At 40.9% G+C, this 23,353-nt stretch overlaps 2 protein-coding genes across 4 annotated transcripts in view; one reads left to right on the top strand and one right to left on the bottom strand.

Annotated features, from left to right (window-relative positions):
- Positions 1–13,491, bottom strand: part of DCAF6 (DDB1 and CUL4 associated factor 6) — a 93,789-nt gene extending 80,298 nt beyond the window's left edge. For all 3 annotated transcript variants that reach the window (XM_080341759.1, XM_080341760.1, XM_080341761.1), the window contains exon 1: positions 13,223–13,491. In XM_080341759.1, the coding sequence (XP_080197885.1) occupies positions 13,223–13,316 (94 nt within the window). In that variant the 5' untranslated portion in view covers positions 13,317–13,491. The remainder of the gene's footprint in view (positions 1–13,222) is intronic.
- A 251-nt stretch (positions 13,492–13,742) lies between these two features.
- MPC2 (mitochondrial pyruvate carrier 2) lies at positions 13,743–22,414 on the top strand. The gene is made up of 5 exons (XM_080361218.1): positions 13,743–14,254; positions 18,393–18,433; positions 20,276–20,360; positions 21,425–21,536; positions 22,190–22,414. Exons 1-5 carry the CDS (start codon positions 14,149–14,151, stop codon positions 22,221–22,223), a joined length of 378 nt encoding a protein of 125 aa, XP_080217344.1. The 5' UTR covers positions 13,743–14,148; the 3' UTR covers positions 22,224–22,414.
- The last annotated feature ends 939 nt before the right edge of the window (positions 22,415–23,353 follow it).

Genomic DNA, 23,353 nt, shown 5'->3' with positions numbered 1-23,353 from the left:
TGCATATTTTTGTCACTTTCCCGTTTTTATCTCATTAAAAAAAATCAAAAACACAACACTGTTCATCTGGTTTATTAGTAAGCTACATTCCTTTTTTCACTCTTCAAGTGCACCACAACTCCTATTGCTAGACTTTCTAATAGTCAAATTCTCCACATCAAAGACTGCTGTCTCAGGTTACAAGAATCTTCACAATCCTAAATTCTCATGTATCTAATCCAATGGCTACCTGTTCCCCCCACCTTCCAATGAAGGCAGCACTCCTGGCTCTCTCTTCACCTAAGATGATAGAGGAGATCCAGGCTTCTGATAAAACCCCACAGAGTACTTTTTTCTTATATATCAGCATCAAGACTTCTGTCAAGTTTTGTTTCCCCCTCACCACCACCAATTCCATGTACAGGCTCTGTAAGAACCAGAAACTCTCTTTTTCCCCTTAACTATGTGCCATGAGAAATGGAATAATTTAATTCTGTGAGGATGCTTCAATATTTCTTATATTCAAATAAGTCCTATTTAAGACAGGGATCAAGTGACCAAGCTGTCACCATCAAGATCATTTCACTGGGCAGTGGAACATACATGAGGTTTGCTTTGAAACCGCTAAGCACTGTTAAATTTCAAATGGCAATGATGAGCTCCCTGTGAAGGGTTCAGGTGGCTGAAATTTGGAAAGGTATCAAGCTAATGCTCCACCGACCTATTTTCACTAGACATTTATGCACTAACTGAAGCCTCAAGGTATAATGCCACTCTCAGTACAATGATCAATAAGATTTTCAGTTTTCATCCATCCACCCATTTTCATCAAGCATTTTGTGCTACTGAAGCCTCAAGGTACAGTTTCACCATACAAACTAAAACAATTGATCTGTGTGTGTATTAAGCTAGAGACTAGAGCGCCATTTCAAAGGCCACATTCTACGTATGGAAGAAGCGCCACCTTAAGCCACTCATAATATGAATTTAAATACGGAAAAGCAGGCAAAAGAGAAACTGCAGCTTCTTCCTTGTAACTCAAAATGTTCCACTGCACACAATGAAAAAAAGTATTCAATGCCTTGCCACTCCCCTCTGGAAAATTACCCAACTTTGGTGTTTGGGTACTTGTACACAGCTCTAATCTCACTTCAGGGAGAAATACCAAAATACCACAATGTCCCTTGTACTCCTTGCTCACTGCAGTTATGACACCATTCAGGTCACAACTGTTAGTTTAGGAACCGCTGGTCAGGTGCTTTCTATGTGGCTATTTTGGCAGAGGTACACGTACCCTTCTTTTGTAAGTGACTTAGTCAATGCTACTTAAAAACTGATGACAGCAGTGAAGTTTTATGCTTCAAGCATGTAAAACCTTCATATATTTAAAACCGTACTCCAGAATTTCCCATTGAAACAGTACAGACCATGTCACAATGAAGGCCTAGAGCACATTTGTGCTCTAGTGGCACCACCATGGTATGAGACATGAAAATACAATCCTTATTCTGAAAACCAGTAATAGATCCTGTTTGTCAAATGAACACTCATTTATGTCAAGCTGGCTCTTTCCAACGCCAAGTCCCTCAGCGCTAGCTTGCTGTGACATTTGGAATGCCCTAGTTTAAAAGTGAAATGGAGCCAGCATCTGTTCCCAATGCGGAGCACATGTTATCTTGCACTTCAAGTGCATTTAAAAACTACTCTTGATTTTCCGGGATAGTGTTTACGTATTTCTGAAGCCGCTCCATGAAAAGATGGCAAGTGCAGTTCATTTGTAGATAGGTTATTCTGCTGGATTGACTACAAACTCTGCACAATGATCTGGTATAACTTTCAATCCACATCTCAACACGCTGTTTTTCCAGCAACCAGAATTCCCAGGTCTATATACAATATGCAGTGAATTAACTTTCATCAAGGTATGTTAAAAATCTTGAAGATTTTAATTAATCTTGAAAAACATTTGTTAGCTACATCGACTGATTGTGACCCCATTTTATAGATGCTGAAGCTGTGACACAGGAAACTGAAGCAATTTATCAAAGGAGAGAGTGAATCAGCAGTACTGCCAGAAACCAAATCCATTGGTGTGACCTTCAGTACTTTGATCAAGGCCCTGTGTTATATTTCCTTATTGTTTTGTACTACTGTAGAAATGCCAAAAAATGGTAACTCTTGGTTCTGTCAATGTTTAAAAGATTACCTTTGAAGTTACTATGATCAACTACTTCACTATGGTTTACTTTAAAAACAGATAACTCAAATTCTTCTCTGCTCTTAATGATACGTCACTATATAGAAAACACAAAATATTTTAATTTCTATGAAGAGACTTAGTTGTCATTTTAATAGGTAAGAGCTTTGCTATTATACTAAACACCTAGCACCAGATGACTTGGTGTTAATCAAGCATGCACTCAAATCCTAAAACACACTTAAGAATAAGCTTCATGTATTAAGAAACACAAAACTTGCACATACCAAGACAGAAACTACAGAAGACAGGACATTATGCCCTGAATTACAATCCAGCAAGCCTATAATACCTTCTAGTGACTATATTGATACGAAATTTGACCTCAAAAAAACCACAAAAAGAGATCTGATGAAATAAAAAAGTTCAGCGATGTTATCTATTTTAGGGTAATTAATAAGCATTTTGCAAAAGACTTCTGTTCAGGTTTGTTTCTACTGATTCTGCAAGAGTAAATTAATATAGGTAACAGCACAGATAAGATTTGTTCGCACTAGTAGCAATGTCTGTAATAAACTTCCAAACATATTTCAGATTCACAAATTCAGATTCCTGAATATAAACTTCCACTGGGCTCCCATCACCAGTAAGGCTACAAGCATTCAAGCTTTAAATCAATGCATTTCATTTCATCTGATATTTACCATGGTTTATGCTGGAAAGATACTTAATGCATAAAATACAATTGTGTTGGTATCAATTTTCAAAGCTGTTCTCAGTGGCAAAAATGTGGCATAAAGTACAACTACCTGCATTTGAGAAGGCATTTTACTGCATATTCTAAGCACTAGCTTCTGAGTGAGCATGCTATACTGACTAGTACTAAGCGGATTTCATTCACTAGTACACAATATTCTGACAGCTATGCACTTATAGTAAAATTCTCCATATTGCTCTTGCCACAGATTGCAGCTGAGCAGAAGATAAAATAAGTGTGTTTTTGTGACAGGAGAAAAAACACTGGTTTTCAGAAATGTTGATTTTGATTCAATCCTTTAAAGTAGTCCAATGATCATACACAAACTACTCACTGAGATAAAAGGCATTTGAAACTTTTATATTATGTCACAAATATTTCTAGTTTCTACAGAACAGAGGACAAAAATTCATATGATAAAACAAAGAAAAGCTGTATCTATGTAAAAGACAACAAAAGACCAAAAGATAGGGTACACCATCTTACTCTTCTAAACACAAAACTATCTGAAATAGCTTAAGTGTGATTAATTGGACATATGATTAATCAAATGCAAAAGCATTTTCTTTTTTTCTCCACCAGCACTAAAATATGCCTCCCAAGTAAATAACTTCAAAATTCTAGAACAGATACCAACAAACAACTGAATAGTTTTCAGATCAAGAAATCACTTGAGCCCTGTTTTCTTATAATCAAATGAGGCTTCCATTAACTGAAGGCAAAAAGAAATATTATGCAGAGGGCCACACGCTTGAGTAAACAGTGTTACTGTAGGTTTCAACATGGTTTTGGAAATGCTTTTCTCTGACTTTGAAAAGTCTTCATCTGAAATAGTATGTGGAATGGTAATATATGTTGAATATTTTATTGTAAAAATGTTATTAATACACATCACATCGGGTACTCTGCTTTATTTTCTCAAGTACTACTTATTCGTGCAACACTTGAGGACAATTAGAAGCTCTACTTTTCAGCAAGAGGAAGGCAATACCTAATCAGTTGCAACAGGGGTATGACTCTACCCCAGCACAAAAGTTAAGACTGCCAGCAGCAGAGCCATGATCTATCATCTCCAAGCACTCAGACAAAATTAATACTGGAGCATGGAAAATCATTAGCAGAAGGAAAGAAAAAGTTCCTGGAATCTGCTCTTAAGAGAAGCACATTCCTAGCAGGTACATCCTCTTACAGCTGAAGATGCATGTCCCCAGTACTGCTGCCAGTCCTTCTATTACCTTTAAGTGTCTGTCAGAGGCTGCTGCTTCTTTAAATCAGCCAGCAGAACTCATCACATGGATACCCTCTAGCCCACTTTGGACAAAGGTTCTGCGGTAAATAAAAGCCTACTATTTAAAGTTGTTTAAAATAACTTAGTACCCAGTTTCAAAAGGATTAAGAAGGGATTATATAGAAGTTTACTGGCATATCTAAAGAGACATGTCTTCTAGCAAAAAAGCAGAGCCTGCCTTTCCCACAGGGCTGTCTCAGTGAAACTGAGAATTTGGACAGGGTGGAACTGAATTAAAGCACTTACTATTCTGCACACCTAATTAAACATACCATTTAATCCTGGGTAGTACAGGAATTATACATTGCAGAGTTTGGGGAAAGATGTGAAATAGATATACATACCATATCAGATAACGCTTTGAGATTACAAGTGTAAACACTTGGAAATTACCCAGGATCAGAGTTCAAAGACAGATGACATTGAAAATTGAGTTAAAGTAGAAATCTGAGTCTTGCTAGTAGATGACTATTAAGTATCATTATGACATAAGTTGAATTATCATCGGGCATTTAAAAACAAATGAAAAAAGACTACTTTTAAAAGTGGTGTTGCATGTTGCATTACACTGTATGTATTCATCCTAGACGACTGATCAAAAAGCCCCATTGTTTAGCTCAAGAGACTTTTTTTACTGAAGAGAGTTTTCAGCACATAACAGTGTTTTTAAAACAAATATAAAAGGAATCATTTTTCCTTGTTTCCTAGGAAAAGTAAATAATGGGAACAACACTACAATAATAACAACAACAAAACCATGTAACCTAAACAGAGAGGTCGTTTTGGTTTGTATAATATTGGTGAAGTTTCAGTAGTTCAATAAAGGTCGAACAAACATCACTAATGGTTCAGAATGCATTCAGTTCACAGGAAAGAGAAGGGGGAATCCTCATCTTCCTCATGATAACTCCTAAGTAGAGAGCAGCAGCGTTAATAACACATTCAGTTTTCCTGAGGAAAGCCTGCAAATCCTTGAACAACAAAATGAGGAAAATAAGGAGATATTAAAATTCACTGATGTGACTCAGATTCCATCTCATGATATTCACATTCAATATTTAATGATTCAACACATACTAAAGCATTTGGGACATATCTGAATCAGCAACTCACTAAGCCCCAAAGACACAAAAATGCTGAGAGTCACACTTAATCAGTGAAAAAATCCAGCTTTGTTAAAAGCTGGCATACTTTATATATGAAGTGATCTTGTTCCTTACTGCTGGGACAGGACTAGTCTCAAGTGTCAACAAGTTGACTTGATACATGATCAGTTATATCCCACTAGACTATTTCGGGGACCTTCATGGATAGAAGATCAGGACTCACAAGCAAAGTCGCAAGAACTCTTGTATTGCAGTGTGACAACTTAGAAGTGACTAAACACAGAAAATGCTTAATGGTCTACCCTAATGCAGTTAATGGAAGCAATCCAACTGGAGGAAGGTTACAGGAGAAAAAAAAAACACAAACTAAAAAATACATCTAAAGTGATCTCCCACATCACTGCCTCATCCTGAAATACAAATCCAGTACACACAGTACACAACTTGTTTTTGCAGCAAGAGACAGCTTTCATGTATCCAAAGCTCATTATTACAAGATCAAGGCGCAACTTAACTATGAAGCTGTCTGAAACACTCGGTCTCAAGACACAGGCAGTTATTTACAAAGCAAATACATTCTTTGTACGAATATTGTCCTTAAAAGCATACAATGTAAATTCAATGAAATATTGAAATAAAAAAATGAAGATATTTAAAGTGCACACAAATCTTTACAGTCTCCAGCTGTTTGCATGAGAAGATTGAGACTCCAAAGGATATAAAGCAAATACATTTGCATCTTGAGTATAATCCAAATAATCAAATTATACATGCAAAGCCCTGGGACTACAACACACTTACATACACTCATACTTCTTGCAACCATTGACACACGATTAATGTTCAGGGCACAGACGTTACACGTAAAGTTAATCCCTTAAAAACAAAAAGTACAAGTACATCTGCATAATTCAGGTCATGTCAAGTAGAGCTGACAAAACTGTAGACAGATTTAAAGGCCTCTTGAACTGCTGAATGACAGAAAAATCAACAATTTGAAACAGTTGTATCAATTTTTGATCATTTCCTTCTAGCTCCATTTAGGCTAGATAAATTTGCATGCAATGCCAGAAATCCCCCTTCCATTAGTGTTTTTGTGCTGTACATCAAGATACAACAGCAGCAAAAAAAGTTAGTGATTTAGAAAATTAAAACATTAGAGTTCAGTAAGAAGGTTCATTGATAACAACATCTGATCTGGATGGTACTAGAAAAAAAAAAATACAAACCCTAAAAAGCACGCTTCAACAAAGTAGTCTCACCAAAAAACATAATAATGTGGTCTGTGAGGATTTACCGTTTTTCACAAATGATGCTACAACATAAAAAAACCAGAAGCTGTGTTCCTATCAATCGCCAGCATCCTAATATCTAACATTGGAAATTATTCTCTTATTTCACGACAGAGAGTAACAGAAAGTACTGAGTAATCCCTGATTCTGCCTTTTTTTTTTTTCCTCTTTTCCCTGAAAAGAAAATCTATTAAAGCGATTGTCAGCAGTTTATCACTGAGTAGGAACAAGGCGGGACAACACTGAGGAGGCAGAAGCAGTAACACAAACCATAGCAATCAAAGCACAAAACACATGGGGAAGATGTAACTGCTAACAGGTCAATGATATTGTTAAATATAAGCAAAGATTTACAAGATAGTAGCAAAACAAGCTATCACATTTACATAGCATAGTGCTAGATGGCTGTACCACTTGCAGGTCCAACTGGCTCCTGCACCTCCGTTTCCATAGCTCAGTTAGCCTGTAAGTGAAATAATCCCCCCAAAAAACAGAAGGCTGATTAGATTGAAATTAAAACTAAGCATTCAGCACTCAGACACCAGAAATACTCATCCAACCTTAATCCTGCCTTCCAGCTCATATCTCTTTCTGGTGTTCTGGTATGTACCATATTATAACCAGTCACCTTTTCTTTATTTATGCCTTGTTCAGACGAATCTGCTATGCTGCGTTTTTATTTTCCTTTACTGATAGTGTGCTACTTTCTACAAATTATTCTATTAAAACATTTTAAATGGCTGTCTTTATTATCTCCTTTGATTTATTTGGAACTAGAAAAAGAGATCATTAATCTTTATATGCTAGGATCACCTCCAACATTTTTTTTAAAAAAGCTGTTTTATGCATATGCATTGTGCCTTTCTATTCCTTGGTGCCAACTTAAATGAGATCGTATCATGGAATTTGTATTAGATACAGGCTCTTCATTAAAGTCCTCTAAATGCAATTTGTTATCAGGAAGTCTTGATGACATATTGCTCTTTCAATTGCTCATCTGTAATGATTTAAGGACTATAGTCACTAAGTCTTGCTTTTATTAAAAGGGAAAAAAAAAACAAAAACAAAAACAAAAAAACATATACCAAAAAAACCCAAAAAAAACCCCAAAAACAGAGATATCCAGCTTAAGGCAACAGTTGATCACTGTACCCTCCTGTGTTTTTTACTGTTAAAAAGTAACACGATTTTTCTACAGTGCTCTTACATGTCTTACCCTTTTCTATAATATACAGCCACTGAAAATCTATCAACTATACCAAATTTCCAGCCTGACATATTACACTGAGCACATTAAAGATGTCTGGCTTTGTTCCAAAGATGCATTTTCCTTTAATTCATTCATTACACTGTGAACTTCAATTCTGACTCTGCCCATTTCTATTATTCAAAAAACATCATTAATGAAACAAATTTGGAGAGTTCAACTGCATCTTTCTAAAATCTTTGGTTAGTCTAAGTTTCACAAAGTATTCGGTGTGTGCCAGAATATATCACTACAGAAGTGTTTTTCTGGGCAGTTTTCATGATGCACATCAGGAAGCCACACTGTTTACATTAAAATGGCAGTCAATCATTTGTGTCCTCAGAATCAGACAACCAGGTAAATGAATAATGGTCCCTTTTCAAGCACCAGTTAATTTGTTAGCCTCGTAGAAAGAAAAACAAAATAAACCACCTCTACCAGTTCTAGGTTTTAGCTGTGACAGATGCCATGTTTCTAATTCGTGCTGGAAAATAAAATTAATGCCAGAGGTTTAGGACATGAAGTGTAACAGTGCACCTGAAAATAACTAAACATCACAAGTACTATGTAAAGAGTACTATGTAATAAGTACTATGTAAAGAATTAAAGAAGAAAGGCTGATTAAATATTCTGTGACTATTGCAAAGTCTGGAAAAATGCCAGTCACAAAGCTTATAATTTTAAATCTGTTTGACCATTCTTACTCTGCATTATTTCCAAGGACTCAGACCCCATGTGTCAAAATATAGCTGCAGCAAAAATTGGGGGAAATAACACATCTCTTTCTAGTTGCCTTCTGTAATGTTCAAGCTTCCATCTCTGCTGGTTTTCATTTGTTTGTTTGTCCAAGGAAAAGCAAGAGAGAGAATCAAAATTTCCAGTATTTTAAGAAATTAGTTTCACTCTCCCACCCTGGGCAACATATTTTGGGAAGACCTAAATGTTCAACAACAGCAATACCCAATTCTATCTACAATGAGCTACTACTAGTTTTATAAACCAACCAGGTAATGAATGTAACACAGTCAATATCAAAACTAATCGGTTGTCCGTACACATAACAGCTATTCTTGCTTATCCTGTTTTTCAGGATACCTATGAACAGGGCCATTAACTTACTTCAAAACCACAATTAGTTTTGGTTTTACTATGGTTCATCTCGGTAGAGAGGGCAAGCTACTGACACATGATTAGTTTAGTACGTTCTCCCTACCTACATCATAATATATTTACAGTTCTCTTTGTAGCAATAGCTGATGAAACTTCAAAAAATTTGACCACAATGAACTTAACTACTAGTTTCCTTACAGTTAATTTATGAATTTCAAACCTTTGCCAAATCTTAAAAAACAGCATGAGAAAAAGTTAGGAAAATATGAAACAGTTTTTAAAGAGAGGTGAGGGGAAGCTCAGAAGACAGCATCACAACACTATTTCTAAGAAATCTGGTAAGCTTAAAAATTTCATATCACGGGGAAAGATGATGTCAGAAAACATTATGTGAACAAGGATATCAGAGATTAGGGAGAACTGACTTGTTCTGATATTGAATCAGTTCCTTCTTTACAAACTATTTTAGACTAACAGATTTTCTCTGGATAAATTGCTATTCCAGTAGAAATAAGGGGTTGGGGGGAAAGTCTTCAGTCTTCTTCCTGGCCATAAAGAGCCATCCTCAGAGTCACAGCCCTTCACAGGAAAGAAAATAAACCTATCACCTCAAATACTTCACGGGAATTATGAACTCACTTCTTTCTTGCAAGAAACTCACGCGGCTATTTCTCTAGTAAAATTATTATATGCTATACTTTGTCCAGACAGAGGCCTTTACTGTGATGGCACAGAACACTTTACCTGGCATCAGAACTGACACGTTCATTAGACACTGCAATATTGTTCCAATGATACAAAATTGCAACGAAGATTTGGGAATTCTTGGGAAAGTATCATGACTGAATAATTACATTTGCCAGTTTCAAAGCAGAATTTAAATGGCATACTGCAGTTTACTACCTATGTTTTTCAGTGTAAAAGCACTGTGGTGGTGTTAGTGACTGAAAGTAGCCTGAAACTCAGTTTCCATCCCTGATCCAGCAGCAGGACTCCTCCTACCAGCATTAGTGTAGGATGATGCCCGCACTCTACTGAAGGTTGTTACTGACAGCTTTCCCAAGGCTTGACTTTCTCTGGAGACTTCAGACATAAGCACTGTTTGAAATTGAGACTGAATAGCCTACAAATGTTGAAGAAAGGTAGCTAACAGATACATTGATAAGATACACATTTTCCCTCTATCATCACAGCAGGAATTCTTACCAAATGATAACATCTGAAGGACACGTCCCACATACATACATATTGCCCTGTCTCCAGGAGACTTTCCTCTGGAACACTGTCCAGAACTGACTAGGTTTCAGAGCAACTATTTAGACGTGTTGCAAAATCAGACAGAGTTTTGCAAGAACAGAAATTCCAGGAGTGGACTATCTGCATGGAAAGGTACAGTACGATGCACAGATCCTTCCTGGAGCAGCTGTTTTCAAAAGCTGAAAGAGGCTATAAATAGAGTGCCATTTGATTCCCAGTTCACATGAAGGGAAAACACAGAGTAAATAGGAAACACTAGTTAGTTCTCAGATGTCTTCCTTCAATATACAGACGCCTTCAATATTCCCCATATTTTACATTGTACCATAACAACACTAACCAAATGAACAGTTCACTATGCAAGTATCATTCATATGTACACATCTTCCTTCCAACCCATTGTGAAATGCATTGTTAGTTATGGACTTGCTATCAGGTTTCTCCTTTGATTCGCTGACTGAAAAAGAGCAGCAGACAACGACGATACATATAACCTACAGTATTTTGTACTGGTAAAAAAAATGCACACAGGCAATGCCTCGAGGCTCTGAATACTAAATCAAAATTAAATGTTTGACTTGTTCTGTCAGACTGTTGAAACAGTATAAAACCAGTAAGAAACCCTATTTCCCATTCAGATAAGATTAGCAATGACCAACAACCAATGTTACCCGTCTGACTACACTGTGATCTCAATCTGTGTCCAAACAACAAAGCTCCTACATAGAAATGCTGAAGTTTGAGAGAGAAAAGACCCACATATACACTAAACTGCACATAAAAAGGCACAACAACAGGCCTGTCGTCTGGTAAATCTGCACACATGCAATCACACCTGACTAGCAGCAAAATTAGTGTGTCTACTAAGGCCATAAATGCCATTTTGAATACAAGTATGATGTCTCTACAGGACAAGAACACCATGTACTAACTCCTTCTGCTAAAAGCAGAAGTCAGTAAGGACTGAGCAAATTTTACCACCATCAATGCAGATCTTAACATTAATTCAGTGGGAAGCCTCTCCCAGGTCCGACTTTCTCAATGCTATAAGCCTACTGAACATATTTAGGTTAAATAAAAAATATTAAATATGAGACCTTCACCTAGTCACCAGAAGGTTTTTGTTTTTAACTGAAGTTATGCACACCTTATGGGAGCAGTGTCCAGAGAAGAGATCTTAATAAATCCGGAAGGATGATTTCTATTGATCAAATTTTAATTCTTCAGTTGTCAGAGACATAATAATGTAAAAGCAAGCCCAAAAGGTCTTATGGTGCCTCTTAAAAATCTACACATGACAGTCCTATTTTTAACATTGAGCTTTTCCACTCCAACTGGAGTCAGCAATAAATAAACAAATAAACAAATTCCTTAAGGATCTAGTCAGAAGGATATCCATGCTTGATCACTATAAATTAGGACAACCCTCAGCTAAGATTTGGCCCAGCACAGCTGTCAAGGGGTAACAAAAGTAAAAACCAGTTAGACCATTAGTGTTCAACCTTTTTTAATTTTAGGACCTCAACATTTTTTTCCAAAGGACTCACATGCATGTAAGTGCTATACACACATACAACCTCTTTATAATAAGTGTAAACCTATAGGGAATGGCCTCACTTTTCTCAATTACCTTTTGTGGATTACCGAGTGCTCAGGGACCACAGTTAGAAAACTAGAGTTAAGCACGGTAATGTGATATGCCACCTTAAATTCCACCAGGAAACCAAAGGAAAACAAATACCAACCACCTCAGAAATGCTTAGGAAGTACAATAAGATACACTTTTCACAATGCTGTGAATAAGTTCTATCTCAAGTACTCAACATTTCGACTCAAAAGCAGAATTATTTTGACACACAAGCACAAAGGAAAGTGTTTGCAACCAATAAGCTGTCTTTCCTAGCAATCACCTCTCCAAAAAAAAGTGTCAGTATGATATATGCATTCTATAATATATGCAACCGACCGCCACACCTCCAAAACCATGTGAACAAATATATTTTTCTAATATTTTTGGGAAGAAGGAGACACAGATACGTGCAACCTGCGCCATTACAAAGAGTATCAATAGATCTTTTACACGAAAGAGATCTCCGTGAAGCCTCGTAAACTGAAACTAACACTATTTTTAACTTACGGCACTTAGAAAGTGAAAATAACCAGATTATCGTTTGAAAGAGACAGCAGCAAGAAGCTGAAGCGTATTTAGAGAACCGCCCCCCCGATCGCTGCAGAGCATTTGTGAACACAAAGACGAAACCAGCCGGCACCGAACACGTTCAAGCGCCTCTGCCCAGCATTCGTCTTTCAAATCCCAGGAAACACCTCAAAGCCCGGAGAACAACCGCGCCATTATCCTAGCATTTACGTGCTCTGTGAACAACCTTCCGAGCCTGAGGGCCGGTAAATCCGGAGCCTGTTCAGCTCGGGGCATAAACGACGGCTCCTGGTCTATTTTGAGCCGCTGCGATCCGCCGCCGCCCAACTTCCCCGCTAGCTCTCCCTCATGCAACAGTTCCTTCGCGGAGAGAGAGGGGCGGCCGAGGGCCCCGGGCAGCGGAGGCAGCGCATGGAAGTAGCCGGGGGCCCCGCCGTGCCCCGGACCCCCGCGGGCGCGGAGGACTGGGAGCGGGAAGGCGGGGGACCGCCCCACGCGGGGCACAGGAAACTTCGGAGCCGCCAGCCGCCGCCGCTGCGGGACAGCCCAGCCGAGGGGAAGCAGAACGAGCCGGCAGCTCCGGGGCGGGAGAACCGGGCTCAGCGCCGGGACAGCCCGGCATCCCCCCGCCGCGCCTCGCCCCCCGCCCGTGACCCACAAGGGAAAGGGGAGGAGGGGGAGAATCCGCTGTCACCTGCCCCGCCCCGCCGCGAGGAGAGGGGGGCGCCCGGCCCCCTCTTCTCCTTGTGGGGAAGCAGGGGGCTACGAATGGCTCAACGACGCCCGCCCGCCCGCCCCCCGCCGCGGCCCCCGCCCTGGCCCCCGCCCTTACCCAGGTAGTGCCTCCGCAGCAAGCCGGGCTCCTCCAGCCCCAGGCTCCGCTTCCGCACGTCCCATAGCAGGTGGGGGCAGTGCCCGCGGGACATGGCCCCGCGCGGAAGGGGCGCGGAGCGGGAAGGGAGGGGTGTCGGGCGCTCCGCGGGTACCGGCCGCTCCGCGCGATCACCATGGAAACTGGCCGGCCGGCGCGCGCGGCGATCCCTCGCGCCTGCCTCGCGCCGAGGAACCGACGGTGAGCGAGCGGCAGCGCGGCCGCCGGCGGCTCCGCGCCCCGCCCCCGTGCATGGGCGCCCCGCCCACCCGCGGCGCCCCGCCCCCGCCGCGAGGGAGGGGGCGCAGCGCTCCGAGACTAACAGGCGTCTCGCGCGAGCCGGTAGCGGACGCCTCGGCGAACCCCGCCCCTCACGGACTAGGGAGGGTGCGACGTGGAATTGACGGATGACGTTAACGCGTCGGCTAGACCAGCTCTCGAGCCAAGTGATGAAGCCACGGTGTGGCCATCTTGGGTTCGGGAGCGGAGTCACAGCTCGTGGTTTCCCGCGCCAGCCATCTTAAACGTGAGAGTGAAGCGGCGCCGGCGGCCATCTCTGAGCCGGGCGCTCGTGCCCTTCCCGAAAACGGCCGGGATACTTCCTCCCAGCGTGCTGGCGCCAGCTCTCCCCACGACGTCGCGACAGGCCTCCTTAACCAATAGCGCTGCGCGAACCCCGCCGCCCCGCCCCGTCTCTTACAGATCCCGCCAGTCAGCGCGCAGGGAGCGGCCCTCCGCCCCCCGGCACGGAGGTGACAGTTAGGCAGGGCTTGCTGGGGGCGGTGGAAGGACGGCGGGTCGCGGAGGGACAGAGGTACCAGCACCCCCTCGTTCGCCGACCCGCCGCCACAGCTGCCCGGACCCCGCGTCCCCCTCGCCACCTCAACATGGCAGTTGCCGGCGGGGGCCTCCGCGCCGCCTACCACCGCCTGCTCGACCGCATCGAGCTCATGCTACCGGAGCGGCTCCGGCCCTTTTACAACCACGCGGCAGGTAACGCGTCGTCTCCTCCAACGGCGGCCCAACGGCTACCGGGCCGCGCCGCCTCCGCGTGAGGGTGGGGGTCACCTTGATGCGCGGAGGAAAAGGCGGGGGGAGGCGGGTCCCGCCGGGGGCTGCTGCGGCTGCCTGGCGCGGGGAGCGGGCCGGGCTACCAGAGCGCCGGGCAGCGGGGTCCGCCGCGGGGAGGAGGGAAAGGTGGAATCGGGGTCGCAGCTCTGTCGCTGTGATTGTGACACGGGGAAAATTGCCAAAGAGTGGGCTCCTGGTTAAAGGAAAACTTGCTGCTGCTTGTTAGTCCTGTCTCCTGCGATGCACGATTCGAGTGTCACTGTCGCGTTACTCCACGGTTTGAATCCAGGGCGGCGGCTGGGCCGCCTGACCCTGAACCAGGGGATGCCATGATTTCCAAAGGGGCCTGAAGGCTTCAGCAATCACTTATTTCAAGTGAATGTACTGAAAAAACAGGGGCAGTGCTGCAAGGATTTCTGTTTGTTAAGTATGCTCTGGTTATGTCAAGATGCTGTTTGCTTTATTTTTTTTCTTTCTGCCAAATCCAGTGCTTCTACTGAACACAACTCATGCCCTTTATGAATCCACTCTTGTAGCTGAAGGGCTCCTGTGGGAAAGGAAGGGCTCGAGTTTCTCTGAATTGAGCTACCCTTACCTGACCTAAAGGGTACCTTTACTTGAGCAAACATGGGGTTTTTTTGTGTGTAATTAGGGAGAAACCTCTTGTAAAATGATCTGCTTCAGGGCCATTTAGGTGATGTTTGTCATGTAAACAAATTGCATAGAGTGCGATAAGTCCAAATTCCATAGGCTGCTGTTCCTGCTGTTGTGTTTCAGTGTGATGTGCATCCTTGACTCTTCACCTACCTGGAATATACACTGTGAAAATGGACTTTAGTCCTTAGTCTGTTGCTCCATCCTCATCTAATGGTCATCTCTTGAAATGAAAGTTGTTGATTTAAAGAAATCACAATTAGAGTGAAAAATGCAAGTATCAAAATGTCTCATTAGTACTGCATTCACTAGACAAATATATATATATTTAACATGAATGTAACTTTTATGTATAAAGAGTCAGTAAGTCCAGCACTTGCATTGTAAAGGTGCCAAGCCTTTGTGTGCCACATTCATCCTGTGTGAAATGTGGCAGTTTGCAATTGCTTTTATTGAATACAAGGCATTGCAAGCACTGGGAACACTTCAAGCACATTCTTCATCAGAACCATAGAACTAATGGAAAAAAGCTCTGGAGGTTGTCTTGTAGTGCTTTGCACTTCACAGAACTGCCTGTGGGCCACTTTTGTTCACCACCATAATGTTGAAATTTATTTAAAAAAATCCATTTTTTGGGAACTCTGTGTGTGTATGTATGTGTATATACATATATATCTGCCATAATCTGTACTGATGGTGCAAGTGAGAAAAGCTACAGAGCAAGAAGGTATCAAAACTGAACCTCTGCCATTCCTGTTTCAGCCTTGAATGTCTTAAAGGTAGGTCTGTGAGAAAGTTATGCAATAGATGTCACTCAGACTGCAAAACAAGTAGGTTAGAAATTTAATGCTCACATTTTATTTCTGGTTATATTTAAGTTTCTAGTCTAATTTAGGAGTATGACTGTCATCATGAAATTATAAATCACTTGTAAGAAATGAAGAACAAATGCTTACTTCTTTTCTGGCCCAAAGAAAGCTTCCAGTAAAATAATTGATGCCTGGTCTGAAAAGCTGTTTCTTTGGCTGTCGTTGCACAGAATAAGGCTGCTGGAGGACAACAAAGGGCCTGGGGTACAGGACACCAACTCCTCAGGCTGCCAAAGAGCAGGGAACATGGCTCCTGGCAGCCACAGGGAAGTGTGGGCTGAGCTTGTACTCCCTCTCTTTTGGCATCTTTTGTTCACTTTGCGTGATTAAACTAAGCTCTCTGGGACAAAGACTTCTTACATTTAACAGAAACCATAAATTCTATAAACTGGTCATACATTTAATATTCAGATTAGCTTCTGGTATGTCCCTGCTCTTATGTGCTGCTGTCAAATTCATCCTTGAAAAGTTCTGGGTGTCAGGATCTGGGAAGAGCTCGCCCTGGCTGGGCGCTTCCTGGCATTTCTCCAGGAGAGGTGTTCTGCCTACGGTGTTGGACAGTCTTTCCCTGAAACAAGCTTGGCTTGGTACCTTACCAGTTTTCAAGTGTTTCTTAGTTTTGTAGCCAGCAGTTCTAGATTATCAAGTTGTCTATTATTAATAAAAATTCATGTCAGTGCTCTTGAAAACTTTACTAGTTGTTTAGGGAATGTTAATTTAATTATTTATACTTGCCCCACATTCTCCAGTACTCCAAATCTGAATTTGTGTTTTAAAAGAAAACACATGGTAGTCATTAAAGCTACTTCTGTGGGATCTCTGCAAGACTGCTTCATCAAAAGCTGTTATTTGCAGCCTGATGCTGAAATACTAAGTAGCTACCTAAGAGAACAGCAACTGAAATTTATCTCTTTAAAGGACAAATATTGAGCTGTGTTTATTCAACAGTATTAGTTTCAGTGGCTGCACAACCCCAGGCATCCTAAAAAAAAAAAATAAATCTTGTGTAGGTAGAAACATTCAGTTATGCAAGCAAAAAGTAATGTGCTAGTAGTCATTAACAATACTTTGAAACTTGATCACTATCACAGGCAGCGTGGGTCCAAGAGGGCTTTATGCAAAGCTGCCAAGCCAGTTTTTGTTGCTTTCTGTGTTGCAGTTGTCCTGCCCCTTTCTGGGGTTTAGTTGGCTTTCAGGTGACAGATACTTGTAACAATCTTACCCCCAAATTATGAGTTGCTTCACAGGTGCTTGCTCTAGAAACCTGATGGTAAATTTTTCCCAAGTCATAGTTTTAAACTTGAACGTGCTTAAAATAGGGAATACTGCAAGGTCTTTTTAAGGCTGAGTTGTTAAAGAAAAATTAGCTCACATAAAAAGCAAGTAACCAAAGTCCTAGCATTTATAATTTATATTTAAGAACTTTACTCATAATATGTAACGTATTACAGTGAAAACTTGGCCTCAGACTTCATGTTGCATGTTATCAGAATGCTGAGCAGTGTCCTAGCGAGACCTAAAAATGTGTTTTGATGAAATTGCAACCAGTGTCATGACTGTCTCCCAGTGCAGTGAGTTGATACTTTGGATAGCTGTCTGTCTTTTAAAACTTCAGGTGGTAGTCCTAGATTAATGATTTCTGGCACGGTTGGCAGCCTGCACATTGTAGTGTGGCATTACAGTACTTTGTTTTAACCAACCAGTTGCCATTTTAGGACCACTGTAAGATATATGTGTTTGCAAGAGATGTTTTCCCCCAGATCCCATTCCATTGACTTTTCTCCTGTCCTATAGATTTTGTCCTCTTTCCCCATAATCCTCCTTTGCTTATTGGGGTGTAGGGTTGATTGGGTAGGAAGCATTGTTTTAGAAAGACATGGCTATTCAGAGGTGCAGATTAGCAGTGAATGAGGACACTTGCCTTGTGACATTTACCAGTACTTATATCTGCAGTTTGTACTTTCTCTTGAGCAGTCCAATGCTGCTGTGCAGCATGTCTTCTGTAGCATCAAGAGATGGGCTGTGATTTGGCACAGGAAAGAGGGACTGATTTGTTACAGTACCAGTAATAAAATATTTGGGGATTTTAATTTGCAAGATTCAGTTCATAAAGATTTTAAATACTGATTCAGTTAGTCTGGCTGTAGAGTAACTCTTAGTCATTATATAGAAACTGTCTTCTGTATTCCTAGCTCTCATCCTAACTCTTTTCATTATAAAGGTATTTTGCCTGCTCTAACAAGTGTCCTTGTTTCCTTAAAAATCAAAGTACAAAACTCTACTCATATATTGCAAAAATGGGTTGACTGATTACACAGCTGAAGGTTGATGCACTGAGTTGATGAACTATAAGTATGAGGTGAAAGAGCTTGTACAGTGATAGAAACTGTGCTAACAGACAGAATTCATTATTTAAAAACAAAAAACAACCAACCAAACGAAAAAACAAAACAAAACACAGCAACTTACTGTGGGTATTACAAGAGCCACACCTCACTGAATAATTTAACTATTTTTTTCTCCTCCTCCTTCCTCAGGTCCCAAAACAGTGTTTTTCTGGGCACCTATTATGAAATGGGTAAGTATAATATGGATGTCAGAGGCCAATCTGCAGCAACTCATGGAGCAAGCAGGAGTTTCCCAGCAGATCTCTGAGCCTACAGAAAGATATAATACCAAGGCTCTGATTTTTAATACATGGGGAAGAACAAAATTATCCTTAATAGCATACAGCACAAAATGCAGGGGATAAAGTAGGGGGAAAATGGTTTATGGAAAAACTGCATTTTTAGCTGAAAATTTCACAAAAGCTTTCTCTTGTGAAACACTTTACTATTGCTCGAGGTAGGTGTGAGCTGGCATATAATTCAAAACTCTTAAAGCATGTATTTCGTCCAAGATTGATTAATTTTTAGAGTATCTTAAGGAAGCCAATTCATAAGCCTCATAGTTTGAAGGCAGGTTAAAGCATGCAAAGTGCAAGGTAATCTTGAGAAAACAAAAGAAAAAAGGCAACTGCCATTTCAGGTCTTGGGAGCTCTCTGCTTCCTACAATGTTCTGCTTCCCACTTGGTTACAACCCTTGGCTATGTTTGTGCACAGGTGAAATATTACTACATGTCTCCGCCTAACTTACTGTATTCATCCTAGTTGTTGTATTGGTACAGATTAAAAAAAAAATCTAAAATCATAAAGCTATTTGATCTCCTTGTTTGATAACAAGCAAGGATATAACCTGCTCTTCCTATTGTCAGCTGGTTCATAAGTGTGCCATTGTGAACCCCAACTTTTTAAAGGCCAGTCAACACATTATGCTCTAAGCTGTAGCTTTGTTTCTTTGTCAGTCTAAACTGGAGCTGTAGTAACTGTGGTTAACCTTCCCCTTTCTCTGAGGTTCTCCCAGGCAACACGCTCTTGAGTCTGAGCATAGAAGGCAACTCTTCAGAGCAGGCTGGTGTCAAATGCTGCAGTATCAAAACAGCTTATACACAGATGTTTTTTTGTTTTGTGAACATTCAGGAAGGCTTCTGTAAGCTCACAGTGAAGTTCTTCACCAAGAAGCAAAAATGACTTTTGCCCCTACATGGCAAAGGCGCATTTACTGCAGTTACCCAAGCGCACTGAGAGTCTGTACCTCCATGGCACCACTGCAGCAAAATCAGTCCCCTAAGTGAGGCACCACACAGAAGTCTCTACCCTTGAAAACTGTTTTCATGATTAGAGCCAAAGGAGTCCTTAGTGGCAGTCAAAGAATTAAAAGTGTTAGTACTCTTATTTGTGAACTTTTGGGTTTGTTTGTTTTCTGAACTCCTACAACATGAACATGAAATTGTATTTCCAGTAGAGGGCAATACAACAACAAAACAAATCAAGCAGCATGTTGCTAGTAATGTCAAGTAGATCAGCCAAGCTATTCCTCACTTCACCTGTAATTTTTCTGCTTTCACTGAAATTAAAGAATTACTTTTACCTTAGATGAAGCTGAATGAAGACTATATGATGTCGCACCTATGTCTTTACCAGTAATATCTTATCCTGAGTTTTAGAAAGAAGGGCCTTATTTAGATAAGCTTATATTTGTTGCATGAAAACCAATTTGTGTTTCAGCTGCTTTCTTAAGCAGCTGTGGTTAAATGAACCTTGTTCTTTAAACTAATGCAAAATTGCCACCACCTGGGATTTTACTGCAAGCCAGTTGCATCCTCATAACTTATTCCTATAACTTATTCCTGCCACAATAGACTACAAGTGGATGGTGTCTCCAAGAGTCTAATCTCTGCTCATATAATGCATCCCATCTCCTGCATAACACATATAGAATAAGGACTGAGCTATGAAGCAGCTTTCCCCTGTAAGATATTTGATCTGTTGCAGGAGGTCCTGGTACTGGGCTGGTGCTCACTGAATTTTTCTTTTACAGGGTTTGGTATGTGCTGGAATGGCTGATATGACCAGACCAGCAGAAAAGCTCAGCACATCGCAGTCTGCAGTACTAACAGCAACAGGTAAAGCCAAAGTTACTCCATACTTTTACACAGCCTCTCTCTAAAACTGTGTACGCTTCTTTCCGAATCCTCCATCAGTACTAATCCACTTCTATAGAAAAGGCTTATCTATAATGCCCTAGCTCTCACTATTACTGTTGGATGATAATTCTAGAATGGACATACTTGTTAGTAAATCTGTAAGAGTTCTGTGATTACATACAGTTTTCTACATGTGTCTTAATTTGGAATTGTCCATAGCAAGCTGTTATGAGTTAGGCTATGAGTTTCATACCTTAAGTTACAATGATACCACTCATTCCACTAAGTGACCTGTTTTGCTTTAGGTCAAGTAATTTTGAAATCAGTCCAGGATATAGTGACTTTTTTAGAACAGATTTTAAGGATTAAATGATGGTAGGGTAATTACACTAACCTATCTAAAAAGAATTTCCATGTGTTAAAAGAACTTTGAAGCAGTGGTACATGGACTCCTGCACTGCTGTCTTGTGTGAATTTTCACACTGGCAGAACCAATATTTCGTATTCAAGGTGTTCCAACAGATCTTGTCAGTGGTAGGACTTGTGGCAGCTAAAGCTGAAAAATCAAAATTACAGCTGCCACCTTCTTCCTTCTCTGGATTTTATTTTGACATCTGACACATTGCTGTGCATTTTGCCTGATATGTAAACCTTTCTTGACTGGTGGATTCTGTAATCTCTAAGATGGTGCAGCAAGCTGGATATACTACAGCAAAATGCCACTACCCTGCAACTGTGCTGGTGAATTAAGGTCTAGACAGCTGTAGGGTACAGAGGATCTTTGTTTGATACTCACACTATGAATCACTTCATTGTCTAGTTATTATAGAAAAATGCAATACATACCCATAGCTCTCCCACTGGCACTTGATGTGCTTTTAAGTGGAAAAATGGCTAGTTATAAGAAAAGCAGTTGTCTAACGTGAAGTTGTAAAAGTTGTTTACTTAAACTGGGCCATGATTCTGTCTCTAAACTTAGAGGAATGTCTGAATATTTCACTTTAAAGACTTAACATCTTTCAACTTTCCCTTTCATTCAACAGGCTTTATTTGGTCAAGGTACTCCCTAGTTATTATTCCTAAAAACTGGGGTCTGTTTACTGTGAATTTTTTTGTTGGCTGTGCTGGTGCCTCTCAACTCTTCCGAATATGGAGGTATGTATTAAGAAGGGCTACTCTATATACTGTAAATAAGCATTCACACCACCTCATCTTAAACAGGAATTTATAAATCTTACCAGTCTCAATGTCAGTGCAACAGGCAAAAGGAACTGAACAATTAAACATTGCAGAACTTTTTTGCGATGTTGTTATTTAGACCTTCATTCCTACTCAACTGGAAAACTACCCACATCATTTTCAGTATAGCTAGAGCAGGTTTTAAGGAATGCCCTATGTAAGCTGTAGTTTCTGGGTCTAAGTCATTCTTTAAAAGCTGTAGGTCTGACTGACAAACAGCCTAGACTTTCCCCTCCTCCTAAGCTTTGCACTTCTGGCAGCTTACAGTGTTAAATCATGTCAGGTTCCAGCTAGATCAAAGGGTCCTTAAGCAGAGTAGTTTGTTGTGGTTTTTTTTAAATCATTTCTTGAGGGAAAATTTGGAGTTCTCTGGCTTCACTACTGGCCAGGAACAAGGAAAACTTAACAACTAATTTGGAACTTATTACATGAACTAAACTATCCTCTGCCAAGTTTCCATCCTCAAGTCTGTTGTAATTTTAAACCTCCTCTGCTGAAGAGATTGTTAGGAAGACACTGTTATTGTAACTGGTGCTCTATTCTGTGTTTTTTTTCTCCCCTCCTTATAGGTATCAACAGGAGCTAAAAGCAAAACAAGCGTAGCTGCAGCAAAGAGATGCTTAACCCAACATGTCAAATCCAACAACACACAAACCCTTCCCCATGGGACCTAGTTTCACTAATGGTAATGTTTTTTCCTCTCAGAAAATAAAAGACAAAATCCAAATGTCTAGAGATCAAGGGTTTTTCTAAGTGCAAATAACAAAGTATCTCCATACATTTGAATAAAGTGCAGCCTTTTAAACTGAGGTCCTATATTGTCTCTTTAAAAGAAACTAAATGTGGATTGTGCCTAGAATGAGTTGCTGGGTCCCACCTTACACAACTCTAGTGAACAGTGCCGGGAGTGACATGGTACTGGTGACAGTCAGCCAGAGCCTCAGACCAAAGTGATCGTCTTTCATGTGATAGTGGGACCTGGCTGGGGTTTCACCATACTGTCAGTAACCAAAACCAGTAGTATTTGCATTTCATTCTCTGATGCTCTTCCCTGGTAGTGGAAGGATATTCTTTTCAGCTATGTGTATCTTCATTTGTTTCCCAGCCCCTACTGCCCTTAACAAGAGGAGAGCACAGTGGTATGTGCCACTGGTGTTTTAGCTTCTGGCATCCTTTACAACTAGAAGCAGAAGATGGGTGCATTTAACTACCGGGTTCTAAGGAGATGGTCTGCTCCCATCAGTGGCATGTTTGTGAATAAACACCAAAGTCTTCCCTGAAAGTCAACATCTCTCTCTACTTACTCTCCTGTAAGAGGAAAAATGTGCCACCATGAAACAGCTTCTAAGCAAAGGCAAAATTACACAGCAAAAGTTCATCTGTTACTAAGGTAGTTGCGCTCAGAGCATGGCATCAATGAGCTTCCCTGCCAGGTTCTCCAAGACCTCTTCCACCAAAGCCAGGAGTCAGTACTGGAGATCAGGAATTTATACCCAGGAGAAAAAGATAACTGTGGGACAAAGTAGCTTCTTCGGGATTCAGCTTTCAGGAAAATGAAGGCTTTGAAATGCTGGAGTTTTACAAAGTCCTGTTATTGAGTCTCTCTCCACCCCCTGCTTTCCTCCAGTCCCATCTGAGTAACCACTCCAACAGGGCAAGTAAACCACTCTGTAGCACATTGTTGTACTTATGTCTGCTCCTTTCTCACCCCATGTGTAATGTTATATTATCCT

The sequence above is a fragment of the Nesoenas mayeri genome (genome assembly GCF_963082525.1).
Source record: "Nesoenas mayeri genome assembly, chromosome: 1".
Taxonomy (NCBI): Eukaryota; Metazoa; Chordata; class Aves; order Columbiformes; family Columbidae; genus Nesoenas; species Nesoenas mayeri.
The sequence above is the reverse complement of the archived record's forward strand: the minus strand, read 5'-3'. Positions and strand labels throughout refer to the sequence as shown.